General features: G+C 42.1%; 1 protein-coding gene and 1 long non-coding RNA gene across 2 annotated transcripts in view; both read right to left on the bottom strand.

Moving 5' to 3' along the window:
• LOC311499739 (uncharacterized protein) overlaps positions 1–25553 on the bottom strand; it is a 350319-nt gene that overhangs the window by 60204 nt on the left and 264562 nt on the right. Inside the window, exons 15-18 of the mRNA XM_084560856.1 lie at positions 12101–12274; positions 11805–11978; positions 10909–10995; positions 10613–10786 (exon numbers count right to left, since the gene is read on the bottom strand). Coding sequence (XP_084416982.1) covers positions 10613–10786; positions 10909–10995; positions 11805–11978; positions 12101–12274 — 609 coding nt within the window. The remainder of the gene's footprint in view (positions 1–10612; positions 10787–10908; positions 10996–11804; positions 11979–12100; positions 12275–25553) is intronic.
• LOC311499775 lies at positions 3584–7380 on the bottom strand. Its single transcript, XR_014699466.1, has 3 exons — positions 6785–7380; positions 6450–6544; positions 3584–3711 (listed from the first exon to the last, which is right to left on the bottom strand). It is a non-coding gene; the product is annotated as an uncharacterized lncRNA (long non-coding RNA).

The following is a 25553-nucleotide window of genomic DNA, read 5'->3' as shown; positions in this document are numbered from 1 at the left end:
TGGTGCCCATATACACTGTGGAAAAGCCATGGTTTATTAACATGCTAAAAGTTCTCGACCCCAGGTATGTGCTACCAAGCCAAATATTTGCCGAAGTTGCCTTGCCTTGCCTGTACAACAGTACTCGTGAAAAGATCGCTAGAGAGCTGGAGGGGGCGTCGTTTTACTCCGCCACAACGGACCTGTGGTCCAGTCGAACGATGCAGCCCTATATGAGTCTGACGGTGCATTTTATTGACGACTGGACTCTGCGAAGCGTCTGCCTTCAAACAGCTTACTTTCCCGAGGACCATAAAGGTGAAATAATTGAACACGGGCTAAAAGATGCACTGAGCTCCTGGAACCTTGATGAAAAACGACTCATCTGTATGACAACAGACAGCGGCACCAACATAATAAAAGCTCTGAGAGTCAATGAGTGGCCCAACCTCCACTGCACAATGCTTTAGGTAAGAGTCTAATGGCTATGCATTCAAGTGATGTGTTTTTACACACATGCTCAGAACAAATTAATGCAATGCTAAAGACAAGCTAAATTAATGCAATTTAATGAAATCAATAAAAATGTACATGCATGATTAATCATAATGGTATATGGTGTGTGTGTGTGTCTACATGTGTGCGTGTGTGGGTACGCCTTTAGTGTGCATTCAGAACGTGGAAATGTGAAAAAGACTTGTTTTTACACTGACCAATAGTGACACTAAAAATGTTCTTTGTGTTTTCTTTCTTTCTTTATTGTACAGAGAATGGTGTGAAGGACCCACGAACCCATCGTAACATTGGAGTTTGTAAAAAGGCGGTTGCTGCCTTTTCCTATAGTTGGATGAAAAGACGAGAGATGGGTGAAGTACAGGCTGAGCTTGGTCTACCCACTCATCAGCTGGTAACAGAGTCCCCGACAAGACGGGGTTCACGTCAAAAACTGATCCAGAGATTTCTTGAAGAGGAGAAGGCCATAGTTCGTGTCCTGGGCTCCGACAAGAAAAGCCGTCATCTTGTGCCCACTTGGCAAGATATGGAGGTTTTAGAGTCTGTAAATAAAGCTGTCAAACCACTCCAAGAATTTACAGACGCCCTGTCCGGGGAGGCTTATGTCAGTGTCTCCTACATTAAACCGGTGCTGCATTTGTTCAAAACCAATCTCCTACAGCCAGTGGAGGAAGACACCGAACTCACTAAGACAATAAAAAGAAACATAATGCGGTACCTTGATGACAAATACAGTGACCCTGTGAAGAATGAACTTTTGGACATGTCCTCACTGATGGACCCCAGGTTCTGTAGGACCTACATTGACCCAGACAAGGTGGAACAGGTCAAGAAAAGAGCCGTCACTGAGCTGATGTCTCTGTACACCTGCACAGCAGCCTGGTCCAGCTGTGCAGGTGTGCCAAGGAGAAGCACAGCCTCCACCCAATAAGAAAATGGCTTTAGCTGCTTTCCTCAAGAAGAAAGTGCCAGAGCCATCTTGTCACCAATCAGAGGCACTGAAAGTAGAGACAGAACTGGCAACCTACCTACTGACCCCTGAGGTAGACCCAGACACTGAACCACTTCAGTGGTGGAAGCGTCACGAACCAAACTTCCCAAGGCTCAGTAATCTGGCCAAAAAATACTTGTCTGTCCCTGCTACAAGTGCCCCATCAGAGAGGCTTTTCAGTGTGGGAGGGGGCAGTGTTACATGTATCCGGGCATGCCTCAAGCCAGAGGTAGTAGACAGGCTTGTCTTCCTGGCTAAAATGCATAAAAGAAGAATGAAACTAAAGTAATGGATGCAGATGTTTCATTTCGTTTACAATTTCAGGGATTCAGGAAAACTGTTTAAAGTTTTGTTTGCACTTTATGAATACAACTGCTGTATGTATTTTTGTAATCTAATTTTGTCATTTTTGCTGCATTTATTTGACCAAAAAGGGACACACAATTTTATTTATATTTTAAGTTATTTTGAAGGTGCATTGTGTCACTGTAAGTTTGAAGTTATTAGAAAACTGATCAGCTCCATTTTCACTGTTTACAACGGCAGGGCCTGCCATCTGGTTTACAAGCAGCTTGTTTCCTGTTACACTTATGCCCCAAGGAGAAATTTAGATTAAACTGCATAAAGGAAAATCAGAACAAAATAAAGAGTACATTTGTTTTGAGCAATTTCTTTGTCAGTTGTAGTTTGTTTTTAAATAGAAAAAAAATGAATCGATTAAAATCGAAAATCGTGTTTGGTGTGAAAATATCTGAGATTTTTTTTTAAGCCATATCACCCAGCCCTAGCTGTCTCTTTCAGAAAGACGGTAGTGTTGAGTTGTTGTTGAAGTTGTGCGTGGCTGTGGATGTGTGCTGCTGAACTGAGGACATGTTGTAAATATAAAGTAAAATAAATAAAGATGAAGGTTTGTCTTGCTGTTTGTGTTGGAGGTGCAACAGATAAATGTTTCAGACTAACATCTAAAACATTTTCTTCAATGGCACACGATCTACCTGCACTACCTTCTTGATCTACCGGATGGTGATGGACATAATGGGCACCCCTGCTTTATACATTACATGCCACATACATGACCCAATTTAGCTGCTAAACAATATCCCAGTTAGTAATTAGCATTTGTCTAAAAAGAGAAATATAATACCCTAAATACTAGACATATCAACAAAACATAAACACATGTCAAGCTTATTTAAAAACCTCTAAAGCATAAATACTCATTCACAGTACCTGGAAAGTGCAGATGTAAATGTCTTATTCTCCCGCGGTTTCACTAACAATGGGGCTCAGAGCTCCCCCTCCCGCCACTGCGGGTATTACACATCAAATCACGCCATCTCTCAGAAAAGGACCAACAGCTGGGTGGGCGGTGACGGTATCAACTATGAACCTAGCTAGTTCCCGCCTCCTCGGCACGAGCTGAACGATAAATCTAATACAGCAAGAGAGGCGGGACTTAAGACGAGAACAGCCAATCATCAGCCGGTGTCAGTTTGAAGCAGCAACGGGAGGGAGGGGGGAGGAGTCAGCGGCAGCGAGCGCAGACACAGAGCGGCCTGAGAAACTGAGCGACTGTAGTGAGGCGTTTGAGCGGAATTGCTCAGAAACTGTAGAAAAGGTTTGGGTTTGAACCCTCTCACCGGGAAAACACCCACATCCACCACGGATGCGATTCAATATAAAGCGTCCAGCATATCCCTGCTGGCATTTCAACATTGATTCAACGTTGAATAAACGTTATATACAGAGGGTGAATCAACGTTGAATTATGTGTTGGATTTGCAAATTGAATCAACGTTGATATTGCAACATTGTTTCAACATAGGTGAACATTGTCAACGGTGAATATGATATATTGCAACATTGAAACAACATTGAAACAACGCAAATCCAACATGGTTAAAGCCTCAACTAGAAATCAACGTTGAATAAACATTGATATTGCAACATTGCTTCAACATTTTACCGATATTAGCCTATGCAACTTGCAGTAGGCCTATCACACACAAAAATGATAAACACCTCCATCAAGAACCAGTCAGCTTATTTTGTTTTTACATTATTTTATTTTGTTTTGTTTTACAACATAAATTATCTATCCGAATCATTCAGCAACAGCAACAGCAGGGATCTTCCGACGCCCACCCTCTCCGGTGTATACTTCAAGAATTTTGCCATGATGTCCATTATTTGGGTCAGGGTGGTTTTATGGTCGCTGAAGACCGCATCTAAAGAGGAAACAACAAACCATTACTGTCAAAAACTAGTGAAAAAGCCTGTGGACATTCTCCAGGATTTGAATCAGGGATATTCTGATCACTGAACGACCCGTTCTACCAACTGAGCTGCGCTCGACCAACCAGCCGCAAGGACCTTTGTGAACAAGCAAAAATATCCATTTGCATAGTGTATGGATCTGTGTGTGCCTTGCATGGCAGTTGCCACCATTGGTGTATGAATGTGTGTGTGAATGGGTGAACGAGAGGTCATTGTAAAGCGCTTGTCCGCTCGCGGTCAGTGTAAGTACAGTGCGTGCAGAATTATTAGGTACCTCATGTTTTTGCGTTTTACGTGGTTGTGATCACTTATTTAAACCTGTTGGGTAGTCTAACATGCTTGCAGATATGATCAGTGAATTCTGGCCCAAAAAAGGCACAAACATAAATTATCACATTCATCTAATCTTTCCTAACGATCCGCTAGCTGCCTGCCCCATAAGCAAGCCGTCAAAAAACGTGTCTCTGCAACCTAGGCTCCGAGATCTGTACACAAAAAGAATGGCCACGTCACTCTGTTGATGTTAAAACAAAACAGAACGCTAGCTCGCTACTCCCTCCCCCTCCCTCCCGTGCAATTGAAACTCTCCTAAACGCGCATCTCGTCGGTTATTGGTTGGAACACTTTGTTTTGCCTTTGAGTGGGTGGTGCACACTTGTTGATAGCAATTATTTTTATGTACAGATCTCAGAGCCTAGGCTGCCTACAGACGCGTTTTTTTGACGGCCTGCTTATGGGACAGGCAGCTAGTGGATCGTTAGGAAAGATTAGATGAATGTGATCATTTATGTTTGGGCCTTTTTTGGGCCAGAAATCGTTGATACAACCTTTAACACTTTTGGCTGCAAGACCTCATTGATAGTCAATTAGCAGATGTAATAACTACAAGTTGTCACCATTGTCAGGATTCTTAGGTACCAAGCTTGTAACACAACTATTTCAACAAAATTGTATTCAAAACCAAATCAAAACAAGATAATAATGGCATACGTATTATTTTGATTTGAGGAAAAAAAATAAAAAATGCATGGAGAACACTAGGGGTGGCGCATTTGGATGGCCCGTGGAACTGCACTGCACGCGTGTGTGTGTGTGTTCCTGGCCCTGCGCATCCCTGGCGCATTCCTAGCTGTGCGCCCTCGCGCCATAGTGGCTGACAGAGGGATTGCATGACGGCCAGACCGTCCACCAGACCGAATAAGTGTCCTTGACACTGAACCCCAAAATTCTCCCAATGGGCCGTGATAGCGCCTTGCATGGCAGTAACTGCCGTTGGTGTGTGAATCGGTGAAGGAGAGTCTTTCATTGTAAAGTGCTTTGGATAAAAGCTACACTATATTACCAAAAGTATTCGCTCACCTGCCTTTACTCATTCTATGAACTGAAGTGCCATCCCATTCCTAACTCATAGAATTCAATATGATGTCGGTCCACCTTTTGCAGCTATTACAGCTTCAACTCTTCTGGGAAGACTGTCCACAAGGTTGAGGAGAGTGTTTATAGGAATTTTTGACCATTCTTCCAAAAGCGCATTGGTGAGGTCACACACTGATGTTGGTCGAGAAGGCCTGGCTCTCAGTCTCCGCTCTAATTCATCCCAAAGGTGTTCTATCGGGTTCAGGTCAGGACTCTGTGCAGGCCAGTCAAGTTCATCCACACCAGACTCTGTCATCCACGTCTTTATGGACATTGCTTTGTGCACTGGTGCACAGTCATGTTGGAAGAGGAAGGGGCCCGCTCCAAACTGTTCCCACAAGGTTGGGAGCATGGAATTGTCCAAAATGTTTTGGTATCCTGAAGCATTCAATGTTCCTTTCACTGGAACTAAGGGGCCAAGCCCAGCTCCTGAAAAACAACCCCATACCATAATTCCTCCTCCACCAAATTTCACAGTTGGCACAATGCAATCTGAAATGTACCGTTCTCCTGGCAACCTCCAAACCCAGACTCGTCCATCAGATTGCCAGATGGAAAAGCGTGATTCATCACTCCAGAGAACGCGTCTCCACTGCTCTAGAGGCCAGTGGCGGCGTGCTTTACACCATTGCATCCGACGCCTTGCATTGCACTTGGTGATGTGTGGCTTGGCTGCAGCTGCTCGGCCATGGAAACCCATTCCATGAAGCTCTCTGCGTACTGTACTTGGGCTAATCTGAAGGTCACATGAAGTTTGTAGCTCTGTAGCAATTGACTGTGCAGAAAGTCGGCGACCTCTTTGCACTATGCGCTTCAGCATCCGCTGACCCCTCTCCGTCACTTTACGTGGCCTACCACTTCGTGGCTGAGTTGCTGTTTTTCCCAAACGCTTCCATTTTGTTATAATAGAGCTGACAGTTGACTGTGGAATATTTAGGAGCGAGGAAATTTCACGACTGGATTTGTTGCACAAGTGGCATCCTATGACAGTTCCACGCTGGAATTCACTGAGCTCCTGAGAGCGGCCCATTCTTTCACAAATGTCTTGTTTCACAGTCTGCATGCCTGAGTGCTTGAATTTATACACCTGGGGCCAGGCCAAGTGATTAGAACACCTGATTCTGATCATTTGAATGGGTGAGCGAATACTTTTGGTAATATAGTGTATATGTATAAGTGTAGTCCATTTACCACATGTATCACAAATTCTGTTTACACTGTTAATTTCACAAAACGATATAGCTCCAAAATATGATATTCAATTTAAACTTACCACAGATGGTCTTGCAGAGCCGTGACTGGGAAAATGACAGCTTCCCCGATCCCCCTTTCATACTCATCTTGGCAATCAAGGCATTTGAAAGAGTTCTGAAAAACACACAGTATGAATTTAGACTACAGTGTTTTTGTCCTTGTCCTGTAAGCACCTTGCTTGTTTTTCTTTAATAAATAAAAAAAAAGTATAGTAAATTTAAATTTCAGTAACTGTAATTGCGTTACTTGATTTACAAAAATACTTCGTTACATGCTCATTACCACTAAAAGTAATGGAATTACACTGCATCATAGTCTAGAAAAAATAGCATTCAAAACTGTTGCGTATCTTACCTTAAAATGTTCTGCCCTCTCCAGCTAACGCTCGCGCCTTTTTCTCAGTAGAACTCCTGAAGAATTGAACACACGATTAGCTGATGTTAGCTAGCTAACAAATATAGCCTAGCTTAAAACCACATGTTAGTGTGTCTCAAATGGCGTACTTTCGTCAGTACACTTCGATATCATGCACTATGCACTTACGTCCGTAGAGCGTAATTTTCAAAAAGGTTGTATCGTCTCAAATCGGGTGCTACGCCTATACTTGGAAATGACGAATGACTAACGCCGTATTTTGATTTTGACCGCGAGCGTATATCGAGCAGCAATTTAATAGTACTACGTGTAAAACAGCAATATAGATCATTTTCATTAAATGTCATATTATAACTTACATCTGTATGGACCTGTAAAACTGCTCCACCACCGCTTCCAAATCACTGCCGCCGATATCAGCCGCCACTATCGCAAGTTTGAATTGGGTTGATAGTCCCTCCCCTTCCGCTTCGTAGCCAAGATGGCTGCCGTTTAGTGTGCAGCGTTCCACACTCAGCTTTTTGACCTTTATGAGTCTCGTTGGAATTTTCAGTGTGAACGCCCTCACGTACTCAAATTAGGTATTGTAAGTGCAGAAGTACGCGATTTGAGACAGACCCAGAGTCATGTTGACGTTAATACATTTTCGGTCAAATTAAAGCATTCAAATAACTTCCAAATAACGGCCATCAGTCACACTGTGTTAAGTAAGCGGCGCCTAATTAGCAAGTTCATAGCTAGTTACCGTTAGCTAGCTAATGAGACGTTATAGAGAAACGTTACCGTTAGCTAGCTAATGAGACTTTATAGAGAAACGCAGACTGGTTTAAATTTCAGTAGCTAATGTTAACGTTAGCATTATTCGTTCAACTCTCTAGAAGGCGGCAGCTGACTGACTAACTTTAGCCTACGTTAGCTAGCTAGTAAATTAGCGCCTCACGAGCTAGAATAAATAACGTTATTGTTAATAGCTAATAACGTTTATGTTAATACTTTTTGTTTAAAGAAAATGAACTCAAAATCAAACCATTAATGAAATCACTTACTTACTTCAGCCGGCTGTGCTGCAGCGTAGTGTCCAGTAGTTGCCTAGAACTAGTTTTCCCGCTGCTGTGCGCAATAGAGCATCACAGTCCCGCCCACAACCGATGCCGGAAGTAGAATCCAATGCAATTTCTCCAAAACTTAACTGCACATGGTTGACTTAAAACCAGCTACGGCTGTACTAAGCGATTGTATATGCTCATGTAGACACCAAAAGTTCATGGGGCACTAACCTTGTTTTGAGATAAATGCCTTTTATTCGCAATGTCTTGGATAAGTACTTCATTACCCACAATCCTGAAAAATCCCACAATCCCACAGTGATGCATCTGATTGGTGGAACTCGTGGAACGTCTGGTTAAACCCCGCGAAGGTCCGTAAGACTGAAGAGTCTGTGCTGCTGTGTGGGCTACTGTAACGTTACTGTCTACTACGATCACAAATAAATAAATAAAAAAATAAAAAAATAAATAAAAAAGAACTGTTTCAACATTGACACAACAACTGACATTATTTCACCTATAATTCAACATTGATTTTCTTGATCTTTTTACAACCATTTAACATTAAACATTGTTTCAATGTTTGTCTACGTACCCTTTTACAACCATTTAGCATTAAACGTTGTTTCAACATTGTTTCAACATTGACGCAACAACTGATGTTATTTCACCTATATTTCAACGTTGAAGGTCGGTCGTGTGCCGGCTGGGATCAGTTTAAATCAATAATCATCTAACCTGTCATTAAGGACTTAAATGTGATCATATCTCTGTCAGTTTCCCTTCACTTCGTAGTGTACGGTAGAGAGAGCCCCTTTGGTACCTTGTTATCAATCCATTCCACTTGTTCAGAACGACCTCATGACTGATAATCCAGTCCACGTTTCCCTGTGACCTTGCTTGAGGCTCGGTACCCGCAGCCACACAGAGCCCAACAGAACACCGTTAGGAGAAGAACATGAATGGATGGATGTATATAAGAAAGTTTTTCATTAAAGTAAGTATTCATCACTGCTGGTAGTAACAGTTAGTTAGCTCCAGCCTCCAGCTAACAGCAGAAAGTCCCATGTAATTAATGAAATGCTCCATGTTTGACAAATAAAAACCTGGCTTACACACTACAGACAATCTCTGCTCACGTCTTTCCTTTGTTGTTTGGGTCAAAAGTTACATTCCAGCTGTAAAAGAGCGCTGCTACTTAGCTAGCTAGCTATAGCTAGTTAGTCTGAAATACCCTGTGAAGGTCCTGGTTGTTTCTAGAGTTCAGTGTGACTCTCTTTACCATATCTTTGGAGTGACTTCCTTCTGGAGCATCAGCTGTGTTTCTCACTTTACGCATGGATGCACACCGTGAAACAGGAGCTGAGCTCATTCACGTATGATTATCATCAGTAGATAATAATAATAATAATAATAATAATAATAATAACAATAATAATCCACCAGCCCTATTGGCCTGTAGGAGTCAGGGCAGAGGAGCACAGTGAGTGAGAGGGGAGACAGTCTTGCAGTCATGTCAACTGAAAAAGTCGAGCTTCAGCATCTGAGTCACAACAGAGTGATAGACTGATTTACCACCTTCAAAACAGACGACATTCTTTGATGCTTCCACCAAGTAACTTGCACTTGTAGCCATTTTTTTTCTTGTTAATGCTGTAAACATTCTGCTACTGTGCAAACCTTTGTTTATTGTGGTACTGTATTAAACAAACAGACTGATAATAAATACTAATAAATAACTACTCACACTAACTGGTTACGTTTCATATCTCAATGAGTAGTCTTTACACAGGTATAAGGTTCATATGAATGTGGTTTCAGACACTGAAGTGGCTGTTCACTAAAGCTGTACACAATTTCTTCTGACTACCCGACTGTTATTCTCCAAACTTTACACGGGAGAGCTCTGTCACGCTTCCACCGAGAGCAGCGCCATAACCAGAAGTCCAGCACAAACTGACACTTTGATGTTTTATCATCATTAGTCAAACTTACACTTCCTCAGACCAGGTTTTAACCACTGCTCTCCACCATGGTCCATCCTGGAGGAAGAAACACAGTCAGAATGATTTTCTATCCAACATGAGTCCTAACTGCTGTTCAACATGAAGCAGAGTTCATCAGTTTATCAGTGAGACACAGAAACAGACTGAAACTCATCAGTATAGACTGTCTCTGATGTTTCACTGTCTGACATCAACAGTTTGACCAACATTCACACATCAACAACTAAACAGTTTTCAGACTGTTCACAGATCAGTCTAACCTCCACATTCAGTTGATTGTGTTCATTTACATGTTCCAGATAGAGGCTCTAATGATGTAAAGTGCTTAGTCCATATCAGAAAAGACTGTATTTGAAAGTTAACCCTTAGATAAATCTTTGAGGTTACCAGAGAATAAAGGAACCAATAAAGGATTTCAGCAGCAGCTTATTTGTAACATGTCATTTTATCACTGTTTATAAATCTGCTCATTCTTTCTGCCTTAAATGTAGAATACTTAAGTTGAAAGTGTCTTTTAAAAGAAACAAAAGTTGAATCCAAAGTCTTGGACATATTAAAATTCTCTGAATAATCACAGTCACAGAAGATTATTCTCTCTACACTTTACACCAACAATCCATCCATCAACAGTTGTCGATATATTTCACTAAAACCTAAAACTGTAAACCAGCTGATAGAGGAGGGTTCATCCTCTGAGGTTTACTGTGACTCCAAAGAGTATAGATATTGGACAAGCTCCTGTTGTCTGTCCATACCTGAGAGTGTCCAGTCTCCAGAGTGGATCCTCCAGTCCAGCAGACAGCAGCTTCACTCCCTTGTCTCCTGGATGGTTGTAGCTCAGGTCCAGCTCTCTCAGATGGGAGGGGTTGGAGCTCAGAGCTGAGGCCAGAGAAGAACAGCCTTCCTCTGTGATCAGACAACCTGACAGACTGGAGATAGAAAAATATCAGAAACTCAAGAAGAAGAAGGAAAATCCTCCAGATGTTGAACTTCTGCACCAGCATGAACCTAAATCAGGATTTAACTGATCAACAACCAGCTGTATCCTGACCTGAGAGTTTCCAGTTTACAGTGAGGACTCTCCAGTCCAGCAGACAGCAGCTTCACTCCTGAATCCTGCAGGTTGTTGTTGCTCAGCCTGAAACATGAAACGTACACAGCCAGAAAGAGAGCCTAAACATTCAGAGTCATAAAGAAGTATCTTCAACAACAACAAAAACTAGGAGTCCTGGAGTCAGTCTGGATAACATGAAGAGTCAGAAGACACTGAGACAGACAGAATCCACAGAAGAACAGTGGAAACGTTCTCTAAGATGCTAAAGCAACCAACTTGATAAGTTACTGAGAAACTGAGCACAAGTGCTGTAAACACTGATCACACAAAAACTGATTTGATTCAGTTTGTCTTCTGTTCAATACATTTTTGTATCAAGTTATATATAATTCAACCAAAGCTGAAAGTAGGTTTTAACTAGACTTAACACTTTAAGTCTTTAACTTTAATTTCTGATCAACAAACCAACTCTGTCTCAGTGTTGTCATTGTTTCTATCAATATCCCTCTTTCCACATTAATTTCAGTGATATTCTGTGAGTGTTCTTATGAAGGAACCACACGCTGTACTAACCAACCTGACATCAATCATGGTGCGTTCATAGTCCACAGCTGTGAGCAGTGTTCAGACTTCATCTGATCCTTGAAGAGTTTTCCTTCAGTGAGATAGCATCTATGCTAGCTAACCTGAATCACCTGGTAGAACAATATCTGGAACAGTCTCCAACCCTCAGTTCTTTCTGATTCAGATCTACAATAACTTCATACTAGATCTCTGGAATCCAAATAATGAAGTAGTAACCTAAATCCATGTTTAATATGTTTTATATATTAATATCATCCAAATAACCAACATTTGAAATAAGATTTATGAATCAGTATCTTAATACCAACCGGAGAGTTTTCAGTTTACAGTGAGGACTCTCCAGTGCAACAGACAGCAGCTTCACTCCTGAATCCTGCAGGTTGTTGTTACACAGGTCCAGCTCTCTCAGATGGGAGGGGTTGGAGCTCAGAGCTGAGGCCAGAGAAGAACAGCCTTCCTCTGTGATCAGACAACCTGACAGACTGGAGATAGAAAAATATCAGAAACTCAAGAAGAAGAAGAAAAACCCTCCAGATGTTAAACTTCTGCACCAACATGAACCTAAATCAGGATTTAACTGATCAACAACCAGCTGTATCCTGACCTGAGAGTTTCCAGTTTACAGTGAGGACTCTCCAGTCCAGCAGACAGCAGCTTCACTCCTGAATCCTGCAGGTTGTTGTTACTCAGGTCTAGCTCTCTCAGACTGGAGGACTGGGAGCTGAGAACTGAGGACAGAGCTCCACAGCTTCTCTCTGAGAGGTTACAACTGCTCAGCCTGAAGAAGAATCAACATCAAATGTTTTATTTGTCATTTACTAAATGAATCATGTTTCAAATAGTTCCTAAATCCACCTACAGAGCTTTATTGGAGGCTTTGACCACTGGCAGCAGCCTCAGAAGAGCCTTCTCTGAAGCAGAGTATTTCTTCAGGTCAAACACGTCCAGATCTTTTCCTGATGACAGTAAGATGAAGACCAGAGCTGACCACTGAGCAGGAGACAGGTAATGTGTGGAGAGACTTCCTGATCTCAGGGACTGTTGGATCCTCTCCACTAGAGAACCATCATTCAGTTCATTCAGACAGTGGAACAGATTGATGCTTCTCTCTGCAGACAGATTCTCACTGATCTTCTTCTTGATGTACTGGACTGTTTCCTGATTGGTCTGTGAGCTACTTCCTGTCTGTGTCAGCAGACCTCGTAGGAGAGTCTGATTGGTCTGCAGTGAAAGACCCAGGAGGAAGCGGAGGAACAAGTCCAGGTGTCCATTTGGACTCTGTAAGGCCTTGTCCACAGCACTCTGATGGAGACGTGTCAGTTTGTTTCTAAAGACTTCAGACGACTGAGATGTAGTTTGTTGATCTTCCATCAGGTTGACATCAGAGTTGATGAAGGTCAGATGGACATGAAGAGCAGCCAGAAACTCCTGAACGCTCAGATGGACGAAGCAGAACACCTTGTCCTGGTACAGTCCTCTCTCCTCTTTAAAGATCTGTGTGAACACTCCTGAGTACACTGAGGCTGCTCTGATATCGATGCCACACTCTGTCAGGTCTGATTCATAGAAGATCAGGTTTCCTTTCAGCAGCTGATCAAAAGCCAGTTTTCCCAGAGACTCAATCATCTTCCTGCTCTCTGGACTCCAGTGTGGATCTGTCTCAGCTCCTCCATCATACTTGACCTTCTTCACTTTGGCCTGAACCACCAGGAAGTGGATGTACATCTCAGTCAGGGTCTTGGGCAGCTCTCCTCCCTCTCTGGTTTCCAACACATCCTCCAGAACTGTAGCAGTGATCCAGCAGAAGACTGGGATGTGACACATGATGTGGAGGCTTCGTGATGTCTTGATGTGGGAGATGATCCTGCTGGCCTGCTCCTCATCTCTGAATCTCTTCCTGAAGTACTCCTCCTTCTGGGGGTCAGTGAACCCTCTGACCTCTGTCACCATGTCAACACAGTAAGGAGGGATCTGATTGGCTGCTGCAGGTCGTGTGGTTATCCAGAGGCGAGCAGAGGGAAGCAGTTTCCCCCTGATGAGGTTTGTCAGCAGCACATCCACTGAGGTGGACTCTGTAACATCAGTCAGGATCTCAGTGTTGTGGAAGTCCAGAGGAAGTCGACACTCATCCAGACCGTCAAAGATGAACACAACCTGGAACTCTTCAAAGCTGCAGATTCCTGCTTCTTTGGTTTCAGTAAAGAAGTGATGAACAAGTTCCACCAAGCTGAACTTTCTCTCTTTCAACACATTCAGCTCTCTGAAAGTCAATGGAAATATGAAGAGGATGTCCTGGTTGGCTTTGTCTTCAGCCCAGTCCAGAGTGAACTTCTGTGTTAAGACTGTTTTCCCAATGCCAGCCACTCCCTTTGTCATCACTCTTCTGATTGGTCCATGTCTTCCAGGTGAGGCTTTAAAGAGGTCTTCTTGTCTGATGCTTGTTTCTGGTCTGTGTGGTTTCCTGGATGCTGTTTCAATCTGTCTGACCTCATGTTCATCATTGACCTCTGCAGTCCCTCCCTCTGTGATGTAGAGCTCTGTGTAGATCTCATTCAGAAGAGTTGAGTTTCCTGCTTTAGCAATCCCCTCAAACACACACTGGAACTTCTCCTTCAGAGTAGATTTAACTTTACGTCCACACTCTGGAGCATGAGTTCCTGAATGAACAAGAAATGTAATGAATCAGTGAACTCATTCATTTTAATAACATTCACATGTGACTGTTTTCAGTCCAGAAGAATTCATAGATGTGATTCAGATGTTTTCATCATATTAACATCAGAGTCTAGAAATATAAACTTCTGCCATGTTTCCTCCATTTCCTCTTTCCATCAAGTTAAAGCTGTTAAATCCTCTTACTGCTCTGCAGACAGTCAGCCAGCTCCTCCTGCTTCATTCTCCTCAGGAAGTGCACTGTGATCTTCACAAATAAATCTCTGCTGCTCCTCCTCTGCTCTTCATCCTCACCCTCCAACACCTCCTCATCCTCCCTCTGACTCTCTAAGCATTGTGGGTAATCTGGACTCAGAACCTTCTGGATCTTCTTCAGCTCGTTCTTCATAAAACTGATGATGTTCTCCTCCAGCAGCTGGAACAGAATAATAATCCAACTTAAATGATCAGAACACAATCATGTTGATCTGAAAGGCTGCTTGTTGACAGCATTCAACATGAAGACTTCTCCAACCAGAATGCTAGATTGTGGTTGTTGAGGTTAGCAGTAGTAGCTGTGATTGAACATTTACTCACCATGAATATGGAGTCCAGGTCTTTGTGATGATGATCACTGGAAACCACTGAGATCTGCTGCTGAAGTCTGTGGAGAAACATCTTTGATTCAAACTAACTTCTTTAACAAACACACTTTGGTGATGATCATCATTTTATTGATGCCACAAACACAAGATGAGAACAATAAACACTGCTCTGATTACTGAATGTGGTGTTTGAACAGAGGAAACTAAATGACAGATAAACTCTGGACTAAAACATGACAGTCTAATGAACAGAACTGAATAATGATTAATAGATCTGTGTTAATTCTGACCCTGGATCAGCAGACTGCTGTTTACGTTTGAAGCCAATAGGTTGACCCATAGACCGGTCACTCTTCATGGACACAGATGTGATTCCAGAGGGATCTGGTCTTTGCTGATGGATCCTGTTAAAACACAACATTAACTTTACTGGGTAAATTCTTTCTGGACACTTCAATTATTATGTTAATTTCTTACCCTGGATCATCAGACTGTTGTCCATGTTTGAAGTTAAGAGGTTGATCTTTGGACCGATCACTCTTCATGGACACACAGCTGTATTCAGGAGAATCATGTTTCTGTTGATGGATCCTCCTACAAACACAGGATATAATATGTCCTCTGTCACACGATGGTGAGGTTCTGTCTCGTTTCCGTTCCTTTTTGTTTTGTGATTTCCTGTTTTATTTCTTGTTTCAGGTCACTTGCCCTTCCCTCGTGTGTCACTGGTCTGATTAGGCGTGTTCGACTTCATGCAGATCTGTGCAGATCTGACTTGACGTGATGCATGCTGGGTTGAACGAGTTCATTTTAACCAATCATATTCGAGGTCTATGAGCTTGAACAACCCAGCATGCATCACGTCAAGTCAGATCTGCACAGATCTGCATGAAGTCCAACACGCCTAATGTCTTCCCTGATTCTTCATTGTTTCCACCCGTTTCCCACCATCCACATATATACACTGACTGGGCAAATAAAAGTGGATTTAATTAATCAAACAGGTATTCACCTCCTATTGGATAATTACTGCATGGGTGATTATCTTTCAGCTGACAACAAGTTATTTAACCCCAACTGATGCAATGAGTAGCTTCTCATTTCTTCAACAACCATGTCTAAAGACACATCCTGTGGTCATCTGTTTGAGAAGGGTCAAATCATTGGCATGTGTTACGACCCTAGTGCCGCTGTGGTTGTTGTGGTGTGTTTGTGCCTCTCTCTCTCCCACTCTCCTCCTCCTCCAGGTGATCGCCCCTCCTCCGACCAGCAGCCGTTCCCACTCAGGTAATCAGCTGATCCTGGTTAAAGAGTGGAGGAGAGGTGCGGCCCGGAGAGAGAGAGATGGTGGACCACAGTGGTGGAAGCGTGAGGTTGACTTTGCTTGTTGGAACTCTGAATGGTGAAGTACTGACTAATCTTTTCTGAGGAAAAGACAGATACTAATCTTTCTTGGTTTTTCCCCCCAGGTGTGGTGGCACTTTTGGTTCGTTTGTGGCTGTCGGTCGTGGTCGGTTGTGTTTAGTTTTGTGACCAACTGTCTTAGTTATCATTAGTATTTTGTTTTTGAATAAATTAACATCCTTTTTACACACAGTTATCAGTCTGTGTCGCTTTCCTTTTACCCGGAAACTATTTTCTTTTGTTTTCCTCCCTTCATCCCCTGGCTACATACTCGGGAGGTAACAAAGGGGTCTCGGGGTATGATTCTCGCTTCGGGTGCGAGAGGCCCCGGGTTCATATCCCGGACGAGCCCCCACTTTGTTACCTCCCGAGTATGTAGCCAGGCATCAAGCAGAGAAAACATCTAAGGAGATTGTAGAAACTACTAAAACTGGGTTAAGAACTGTCCAACGCATTGACACTGGAAGGGTAGTGGAGAACCATCGTCTTCCAGGAAGAAATGTGGTCAGAAATAAATCCTGATTGATGGTGATTGGTGATCACTTAAAGGTTTGGTGAAATGAAATGGAAGAAAAACAACAGTAGAACTCAGGGCTATGTTTAATAATGAATGTAAGAACATTTCCACACGTACAATGTGAAGGGAACTCAAGGGATTAGGACTGAACAGCTGTGTAGCCTTAAGAAAACCACTAATCAATTAGGCTAACTGGAAAAAAAGGCTTCAGTTTGTTAGGGAGCATGAAGATTGGACTCTGGAGCAATGGAAGAAGGTCATGTGGTCTGATGAGTCCAGATTTACCCTGTTCCAGAGTGATGGAGGCATCAGGGTAAGAAGAGAGGCAGATGAAGTGATGCACCCATCATGCCTAGTGTCTACTGTACAAGCCTGTGGGGGCAGTGCTATGATCTGGGGTTGCTGCAGTTGCTCAGGTCTAGGTTACGCAAACTTATGTGTCCAAAGAATGAGGTCAGCTGACTACCTGAATATACTGAATGACCAGGTTATTCCATCAATGGATCATATTCCAAGATGACAATGCCAGGATTCATGGGGCTCAGATTGTGAAAGAGTGGTTCAGGGAGCATGAGACATCATTTTCACACATGGATTGGCCACCACAGAGTCCAGACCTTAACCCCATTGAGAATCTTTGAGATGTGCTGGAGAAGGCTTTGTGCAGTGGTCAGACTCTCCATCATCAATACAAGATCTTGGTGAGAAATGAATGAAACACTGGATGGAAATAAATCTGGTGACATTGGAGAAGATTATAGAAACAATGATACAGAGAATGAGCTGGAATCAGAAATAAAGGAGGTGTGCAACCTGTTTTTTGGTGGTGACCTTTTTTTGGCCAGTAAACATGTTTAGTTGTTTTTGTTTGCCTCCTCAGGGAGTGATTCTGAGTTCTTTAGTATTTTTATAGCCTGTTTGTTTGTCACCTCAATAAAGTCGGATCTGCCGTATTCGTTCTTCTGAGTCCCAGCATGACATCCTCAAGACTCATCTTTGATTCATTTATTTAAATAAAATTTAATTTAGAATTCTCTCCAAGAAGAAGACAACAGTTTCTACAGTTGACATCACTCCAACCATACATGTGTCCTTCTTGACTTAGCTACCACATATTTCTATATGATCGAGGTTTTTACAAGCCAAGGCTCGGCTGTGTCATGTTTTCTAGAATGTCACTATTGAGGCCTTTCTATCCACAGAGAATAGAAAGGAGTTGTTCCTTCAAAGGAACAACTCCTGGTTCAGATGTGTGGACGAGTCCTTGGTCAAAATGAAAACCCAAACAAAGTTGTTGTTCAGTGCAGAGAGGAGTGGTCTGACTTGTATCTAGGATATTACTAAACAACATGGAGCCTTCTTCCTGTGGATCCACCACCTGCAGGAAAACCCCTGGGGTTCAGGTGCAGTGTGGGCTGGACAACAAGCAAAGTCTGGGACATGGAAGTTCTGACTTCAGGAATCAAAAGAAGTTCTGGTCTCATGGAACGTCACCTATCTGGAGGTGAAGGAACCCGAGCTGTTGCAGGAGGTGGAGCGATACTGATTAGATATAGTTGGGATCAACTGGAGCAGACCTATCAGTGGGGTCTTTGTAGATAATATGGTTCTGCTGGTGTCATTAGACCATGGCCAGATATTTATCTCCCTACCATACGTAAATATATGTAAGGGCTTCCATCTGTCTATAGATTCATACACAGACTCTTTGGTGAGTCCATAAATTATTGGTGCTATTTCCTCTAATTGAAGATTTTACATCCAAATATGTGAAATTAGACGTAGATCTTGAAAACATATCATTTATATCTTGTCTTTCTTTCTCATTGAGCAACATTAGTGAAGATTTTAAAGGGTTTACTTTATAACCAGAGATATTACCATGGAATACCGTCATCAGCTTTTGTCTCATGAGTGCACAAAAATGGATGAATGGATGAAGGTGATGTCCAGATTAAGGACACATTAAGACTTCCAGTCAGATCAACACCAGATAGTACTATAAGGTATTATTCTGGTTGTAGTGTTGAGTGCACTGTGGTCTCAGTTCAGACCTGATGCTAAAATGTGTTTGATACTTTATGTACCTTCAGTTTTCTTACCTCTGATCAGCTGACTTCTGTCCATGTTTCAAGTCAACAGGCGGACTCTTAGACTGATCAGTCTCCATGGACACAGCTGGACACAGGGGAGTCTTGATTTTCCTACAAAAACAAGACAAAGACTTTAACAGTCTGACATGTTCCTTAAAAACTGTTCTGAGTGAATGGTACGTTATAAAGGATCTCATCTACTCAACACAGGGTTATATTTTAAATTGTGTTCCAAGTCTGGAATCAACAATATATTTATTATAGTCCTTAGATTTGGTGCAATAACCTCAGAATCTAAAATCTCAAGAAGACGTTTCATCCCAAAGTGGTGTACATGACCTCAAATGTGTGACAGTCAAAATATTGAGTTTATTCCTTTAATGTTTTTACAGACCTGAAGTAGACACAACTTCACATGGTTCTTTATGTGAATAATCCACAAGTGACCCAGAGAGGAAAGTGTTGCAATGACATAAATGAAGTTGTTTGTTTGTCTGACCTATGTGGGAGAAAACAGTCTGACTGTTAAGAGGTGACTTCTTCAGTTTACCTCCGTGGTAGTTACTCTAGAAGCAGCTATTGTCATTTAGTCTATTTCCTTGGTGTCCAGTCTGAATAAGCTGCTTTTCTTTGTTTGCTCCAGGTGCAGCCCACGCTCCAGCCTTTTTCACCAGCCAGCTCCTCCTGATCTTTTTGTCTATGTGGAACTCTACTGGAGTTTTGTTTTCATTCAAGTCCTGTCCTTGAGCCTGAACTCTTGAGTCTAGCGTCTGGGTTCTTTCCTTCCAGTTGTCCACATCATAACACTGACCTACTGTATGTTAAAAACAACAGTGACCTGTGAAGTTGATCATTGGTATGATCCATGATGATTCATTCATCTGTTAGAAACTCTTTGTCTCAAGACTCTTTAAAGAACCCAGCCTGAAAATGTGACAGTGAGAAGAAACAACTTGGCTTTAAGAGGAAGGAACCTTGAACAGAACCAGAACCAGAACCAGCTCATATGGAGGAACCATCTACTTGAGTCCAGATGAGTAGAGACAGAAAAAGAGAGAGAAGAGGAGGAACAAGATGATAAATCCATCTGTCACACAAATATGTGGTTTAGCATCGATATGATAAAAAAGTAGAGAACAAGATGATGCATGTTTCATGAGACTCTGAGATCAGATGGAGGCCTTAAAGGACCTCGGATGGAAGGAGGAGGATTTAAACTCTGGATTTTACAGAGATCCACTGAAGAGAAGCTGAAACTCTCTGATTCCTGTCAATGCTCTCGCTGCAGCATTTTGAATCAATTGGAGGCTTTTTAAAGAGATGTTTGAATCAACCTGATAATAATGAACAATAAAGAGAGTGATCCAGTTAATGAGACATTTCCAGATTTCTCTGGTAGGATTCTCACCTGTTGAACTCACTTCAGGTCGACTTTCAGACACTTTCCACCTTCATGTGTTGAGAAGAAGCTGCTCTTTCTCTCTGTGAGGACGCCGTCACTTCCTCATAACTTCAGAGTGACGTTAAAACCAGTTGAACCTGTAGAGAAAATAAAGCAGAAAGGATCAGAGAGCGTTTCCTGACTCCTCCTTGTTACCTTTCAATCATTGATCTGATTGTAGACGTAGAGATCAACCTTTGTACTTGTGTGGGACAAAGTCAATGATTTTCATTAGTATTTAAAGATATAAATGAATATTTAAAGACACAACTTGAATTCTTTACTAAAACTAATCTTCTCTAGCTGAACTCTAAAACTACAAGAAACTGTTGAGGAGAAAAGAAAGAAATATCTGACTGCAATAAAAATAAAGAGATTCAGCAGCTTCTTCACAATCCTCAAGATTCTGAGTTAACAAGTGGACTGAAGGTACACACAATACACACACAATACACACAACACACACAGACATTAACACACACACAATACACACAATACACACACACTAACACACACTATACACAGACACTACACACAGACACTAACACACACTCCACACAGACACATGAAGACACACACAGTGTGAACAAACAGCTGCTCAGTGGATGAACTTTGATCTCCAGGTCAGAATCACCTCTGGTTTCAGGCTTCAGCTCAACCAGCGACTTCTTCTCCGTCTTCAGTAGAAACTCCAGGAAAAGCTCAGCATGGCAGAGAGGACGACGTCGGGAGAGGAGGCAGCACAGCTGGACTTCCTGCAGTTTAATGATCTGGTCTGTGAGACGGTTGGAGGGAAGGTGAGTCAGCTGCTACCTGCACATGATCAGATACAGCAGCTATAAAAATATACAGCGCCAAGAAAATGTCTGAACTCTGGACCTGTACTTACTAAAAAGATCATAAAGGTGCCACAGTGATGAATACAAAGGAGACATTATGAGCAGGTAGAGTCCAAACAGAACAACAGACCAAGACAGACAACATCCAGGAAACACAATCAGAGAGCAGCCAGTAAACACTGACTGACTGATGAGGCAGGACTATATATACACATGGAGATTAATAACAAGACACAGGTGGAAGGAATGAGGGAACACAAGGGAAGACAGGTGAGGGCAATCACAGAGACAGGAAAAGACAAAGACAGGAAGTAAAACTAACTTCAATGGAAAGACAGAACAGATTAGAAAATAAAAGGGGAGATAGAAGGAATCCAAACTGTGTGTTACTGTGAGTCTGTGAAGGTTCTCAGTGCTTCAGGTCATGGTGTCAATTAAAGAACAAGCTGAGACAAACTCATGTGGACTTGTTGTGTTTGTAGAAGACGTTTCCTCCAAGTGTTCAGCTCTAAATGTCTGCTGGAGAGTTGAGGTTTTTATCAGGAACATCTGTGGGTGGAGTCCACCTGAAGGTCACATTGGACTTGGAGACTTGGAACAAGTCCAGATGTCTTTGTTTCAGCTTGTTCTTTAATTGATACCATAATCTAAAGGACTGAGAACCTTCACAGACTCACAGTACTTATCAAAACATAATATCATGACTTTAAAGTATTGATGAGTTCAGGGGAAACTCTGTGTTGATGCTGTATCCTCTCTCATGAACTGCTCTGCTCACTAGTAACACATGCTTGTTGTTCTCACAGGTAACCAGTTGGTGTGAAAGCAGCCAATTCTTCTATGAAGAATATACGGTGCTTCTCCAACAACAAACCCTGGGTGACACCGGAATTAAAAACCCTGCTGAAGGAGAAAAAGAGGGTTTTTAAAACTGGGAACAAAGAGGAGCTGAAGAGGGTGCAGAAGGAGCTAAAGAGGGAGATAAGGAGGGGCAAAGACAGCTACAGGAGGAAACTGGAGGAGCACCTTTAGGGGAACAACACCAGAGAGGTCTGGAGAGGCCTGAAAACCATTTCTGACACGGGTAGGACAGTGGAAGGGGCCCAGAAGCGTGTATCTCAGGGAAACGATCTGGAGTATCTGGAGGTCATCGCCAGCTTTGTGGACTGGTGTGCTCTAAACCACCTGTACATCAACGCCAGCAAGACAAAGGAGGTGGTGATTGACTTCAGGAGGAAACCACATCCAACTGCACTGGTGAACATTCAGGGATTGGACATCGAGGTCGTGGAGGATTATAAGTACCTGGGTGTTCACCTCAACAATAAACTGGACTGGACACACAACACAAACGCCCTGTACAAGAAGGGCCAAAGCTGTCTCCACCTGGTTAGACGACTGAGGTCCTTTGGAGTGTGCAGGACACTGCTCAGGACTTTTTATGACTCTGTGGTGGCTTCTGCCATCCTGTATGCAGTGGTCTGCTGGAGCAGTGGAAGCTCAGAGAGGGACAGGAAGAGACTGAACAAGCTGGTCAGACGGGCCGGCTCTGTCCTGGACTGCTCTGTGGACTCCATGGAGGAGGTGGGTGAGAGGAGGATGTTAGCCAAGCTGACATCAATCATGGACAACCCCTCTCACCCACTGCATCAGACTGTATCAGACCTCAGCAGCTCCTTCAGCAGCAGACTGCTGCATCCACACTGCAAGAAGGAACGCTACTGCAGGTCCTTCATTCCAGCTGCCATCAGGCTGAACAACACCAGCCTGAGTCAATAAGAACTTTGCACAAATTAATCTTCTTTTTTGCATGAACCACTACCTCACCATCTATAGTTTATTTTTTTTTTTTAAGTTTTAGCAATTATTTATTTGTAAAGTTTTATTCCACCACCACACAGTATATACAGAATGTCTTTATATTTCTCTATATATTTTTCGAAGCGTTGTTATTTTTTGTATTTATTTTTCAAATGAGTACTTGTGTTTTTTTCCTCTGGTAATTTTCCTCTGTCAAAGTCAAACTTGTCACTGTTTTGCATATATTTTTTGCCAAATTCCCGCACCACTGTGACAAGATAATTTCCCATACATGGGATCAATTAACATGTCTTATGTCTTATGTGTTAGTGTAAACCTTGCTGGTTCCACATGCAGGGTTTATTATAGATACACAAATATGGAGCATCCTACATTTATTGGACTTTAACTCAGATGTCTCAACAACATCACCATCATGTATTTCATAATGTTATTCTAATATAAAGTTATTAGAATTACTACTGAAACTATGACAGAGACATATGATGGTAACAAGAGAAAATAGAACAGAATTGAAATGTTCTGTAAGTGAAACTATATATTTAAAAACTGTTCATGAAGCCTCTGGGACACAGACTGAGCTTCAATAGAGACAAACTTAAGAATATAACATCAACTACTTAATAAACATTTGGAATAATTGAATCATCCTAGAGAAACTTTCTACTATACAGTCAAAGAGTGAAACAGGACAATGTGACCAATGGTGAACTGTTCATCAGTCATTTACTAATGTTTTTACCTGATTCTTATCTTCTGAACTTCAGGTCCACTTTCAGACACTTTCCACCTTCATGTGTTGAGGAAACATTTAAAGAGAAGAAGCTGCTCTTTCTCCGTCGTCAGTCCTGGATTTGATCTGAGGACGTCGTCACATCCTCATAACTTCAGAGTCTAAAAACACATCAGAGTGACGTTAAAACCAGTTTAACCTGTGGAGAAAACCCAGTCAGTGTCAGAGGAGACTGTTTCCTGACTCCTCCCTCTTACCTCTCTGAGCTGATTGGTTGATTAATGAGCAGGAGGTGTGTTTTAACTGGAACTCTAGTTTTGTGTCTTTATCTTATGACTGGGACACATGTTAGTTATCACAGGTATTTAAAGTGGAAATCTCAAACACAGTTAAATACCACAGGCCACAGAATTCAGAGAGCAACAAATCAACCTATTGATGTTTTAATAAAAAAGTCAAACATAGTCAAACTGGTGTCTGATTTGATCTGAGGACGCTGTCACACCCTCATAACTCTGAAACATAAAACCAGTCCAACAACTGGAAGGTTTCAGGTTTCATGTGAGTTCATTTCCTCATTTCTTCTTGTTTACATCCTTTTTTGTGATCAATTCTTTATTGAAATAAAGACAAAATACAGCAGTCAAACATAGAATTTTCAATTTTCAATTTTCAACACCCCCCGACGAGGGGAGTCGTCATTAAGTAGGAGCAACAATGGCGAGAGTGGGACCCTGACTCCAAGTATGTCGCTTAACGTATGACAAACTTTTTCCCAGAATTCGGCCACCCCTGGGCATTCCCAGTACATATGGATAAAGGAACCCAGGACACCTAATGAACATAAATCACAATTGGGAGATGGAATGATTTTCATAGAATGTCGCTTTCTAGGTGTGAGATACATCCTATGGACAAATTTGAAGTGTATTAGCATATGGTCTGGATTCTTAGATGTGTCCCTCAAGTTTTTCCATATTTTGTCCCAACAAATGTCTTCATTTGCTACAGAAAGATCCCTATGCCATGTAGCTTCCACTGGCAGTGACTTGTGAGGGTCAGAAATGAATTTGTAAAGTTTAGAAACCACTCCCCGCGTTGAACCAGTTGAAAATAGTAATTTATGAAGAGGATGTGTAGGGAGCATTGAGCCCCATGGAACACCATAAGCCCGCATAGCTGATCTTAACTGAAGGTAGAAGAAAAAGGATGTTCCAGGTAAATTATACTCAGCCTTCAAGTCGTTAAAAGCCCGTAGACCACTATCAACACACAGGTCTTTTAAAACATGGACTCCCTTGTTTTCCCACTGTGGAAATGAGACTGGTTTACTGTCAATAAGAAGTGAAAAATTGTTGAAAATTGGTGAGTGTTCGTGCCATTTAGGGTCCGAACGCACATGCTTCATTACAGCCCGATAAGTTGTGAGTAAAGAAGAAATTACAGGGCCTAAGTGTAATTTGGCCGTTTTCAGTGGGATATTGGAATATACTAGGTCCTGTAGTCTATGAGGGAGGGAAAGGTTCTCCTCAATCAATCTCCAAGTCACAGAGGAGCTAGGATTAAACCATGTGGAAAGAGGACGCAGTGCAAATGACCAAAAATACATCTTGAAATTTGGCAAGGCAAGTCCTCCCTGGGACCTATCACGCTGTAGAGTTAAAAGTTTTAAGCGAGGCCTCTTTCCTTTCCATATAAACTTAGAAATCAACTTGTGCAATTTCTCCCAGTAGCCAATAGGAGGGGCGAGAGGTATCATAGAAGAATAAAAGTTTACCCGAGGTAGAACATCCATTTTTACTGTGGATATACGAGCTTGTAATGATAATGGAAGTTTCGTCCAGCTCTCAAGATCTCTCTCTACCTTTCTGTAAATATCTTGAAAATTTTTTAGGCCAATGACTGAGGTAGAAGGAAAAATATCAACACCCAAATATTTAAAACTCTTAACA

The sequence above is a fragment of the Chelon labrosus genome (genome assembly GCF_963514085.1).
Source record: "Chelon labrosus genome assembly, chromosome: 14".
Taxonomy (NCBI): Eukaryota; Metazoa; Chordata; class Actinopteri; order Mugiliformes; family Mugilidae; genus Chelon; species Chelon labrosus.
Note: the sequence above shows the minus strand (reverse complement) of the source record. Positions and strands in the feature narration are given on the sequence as shown.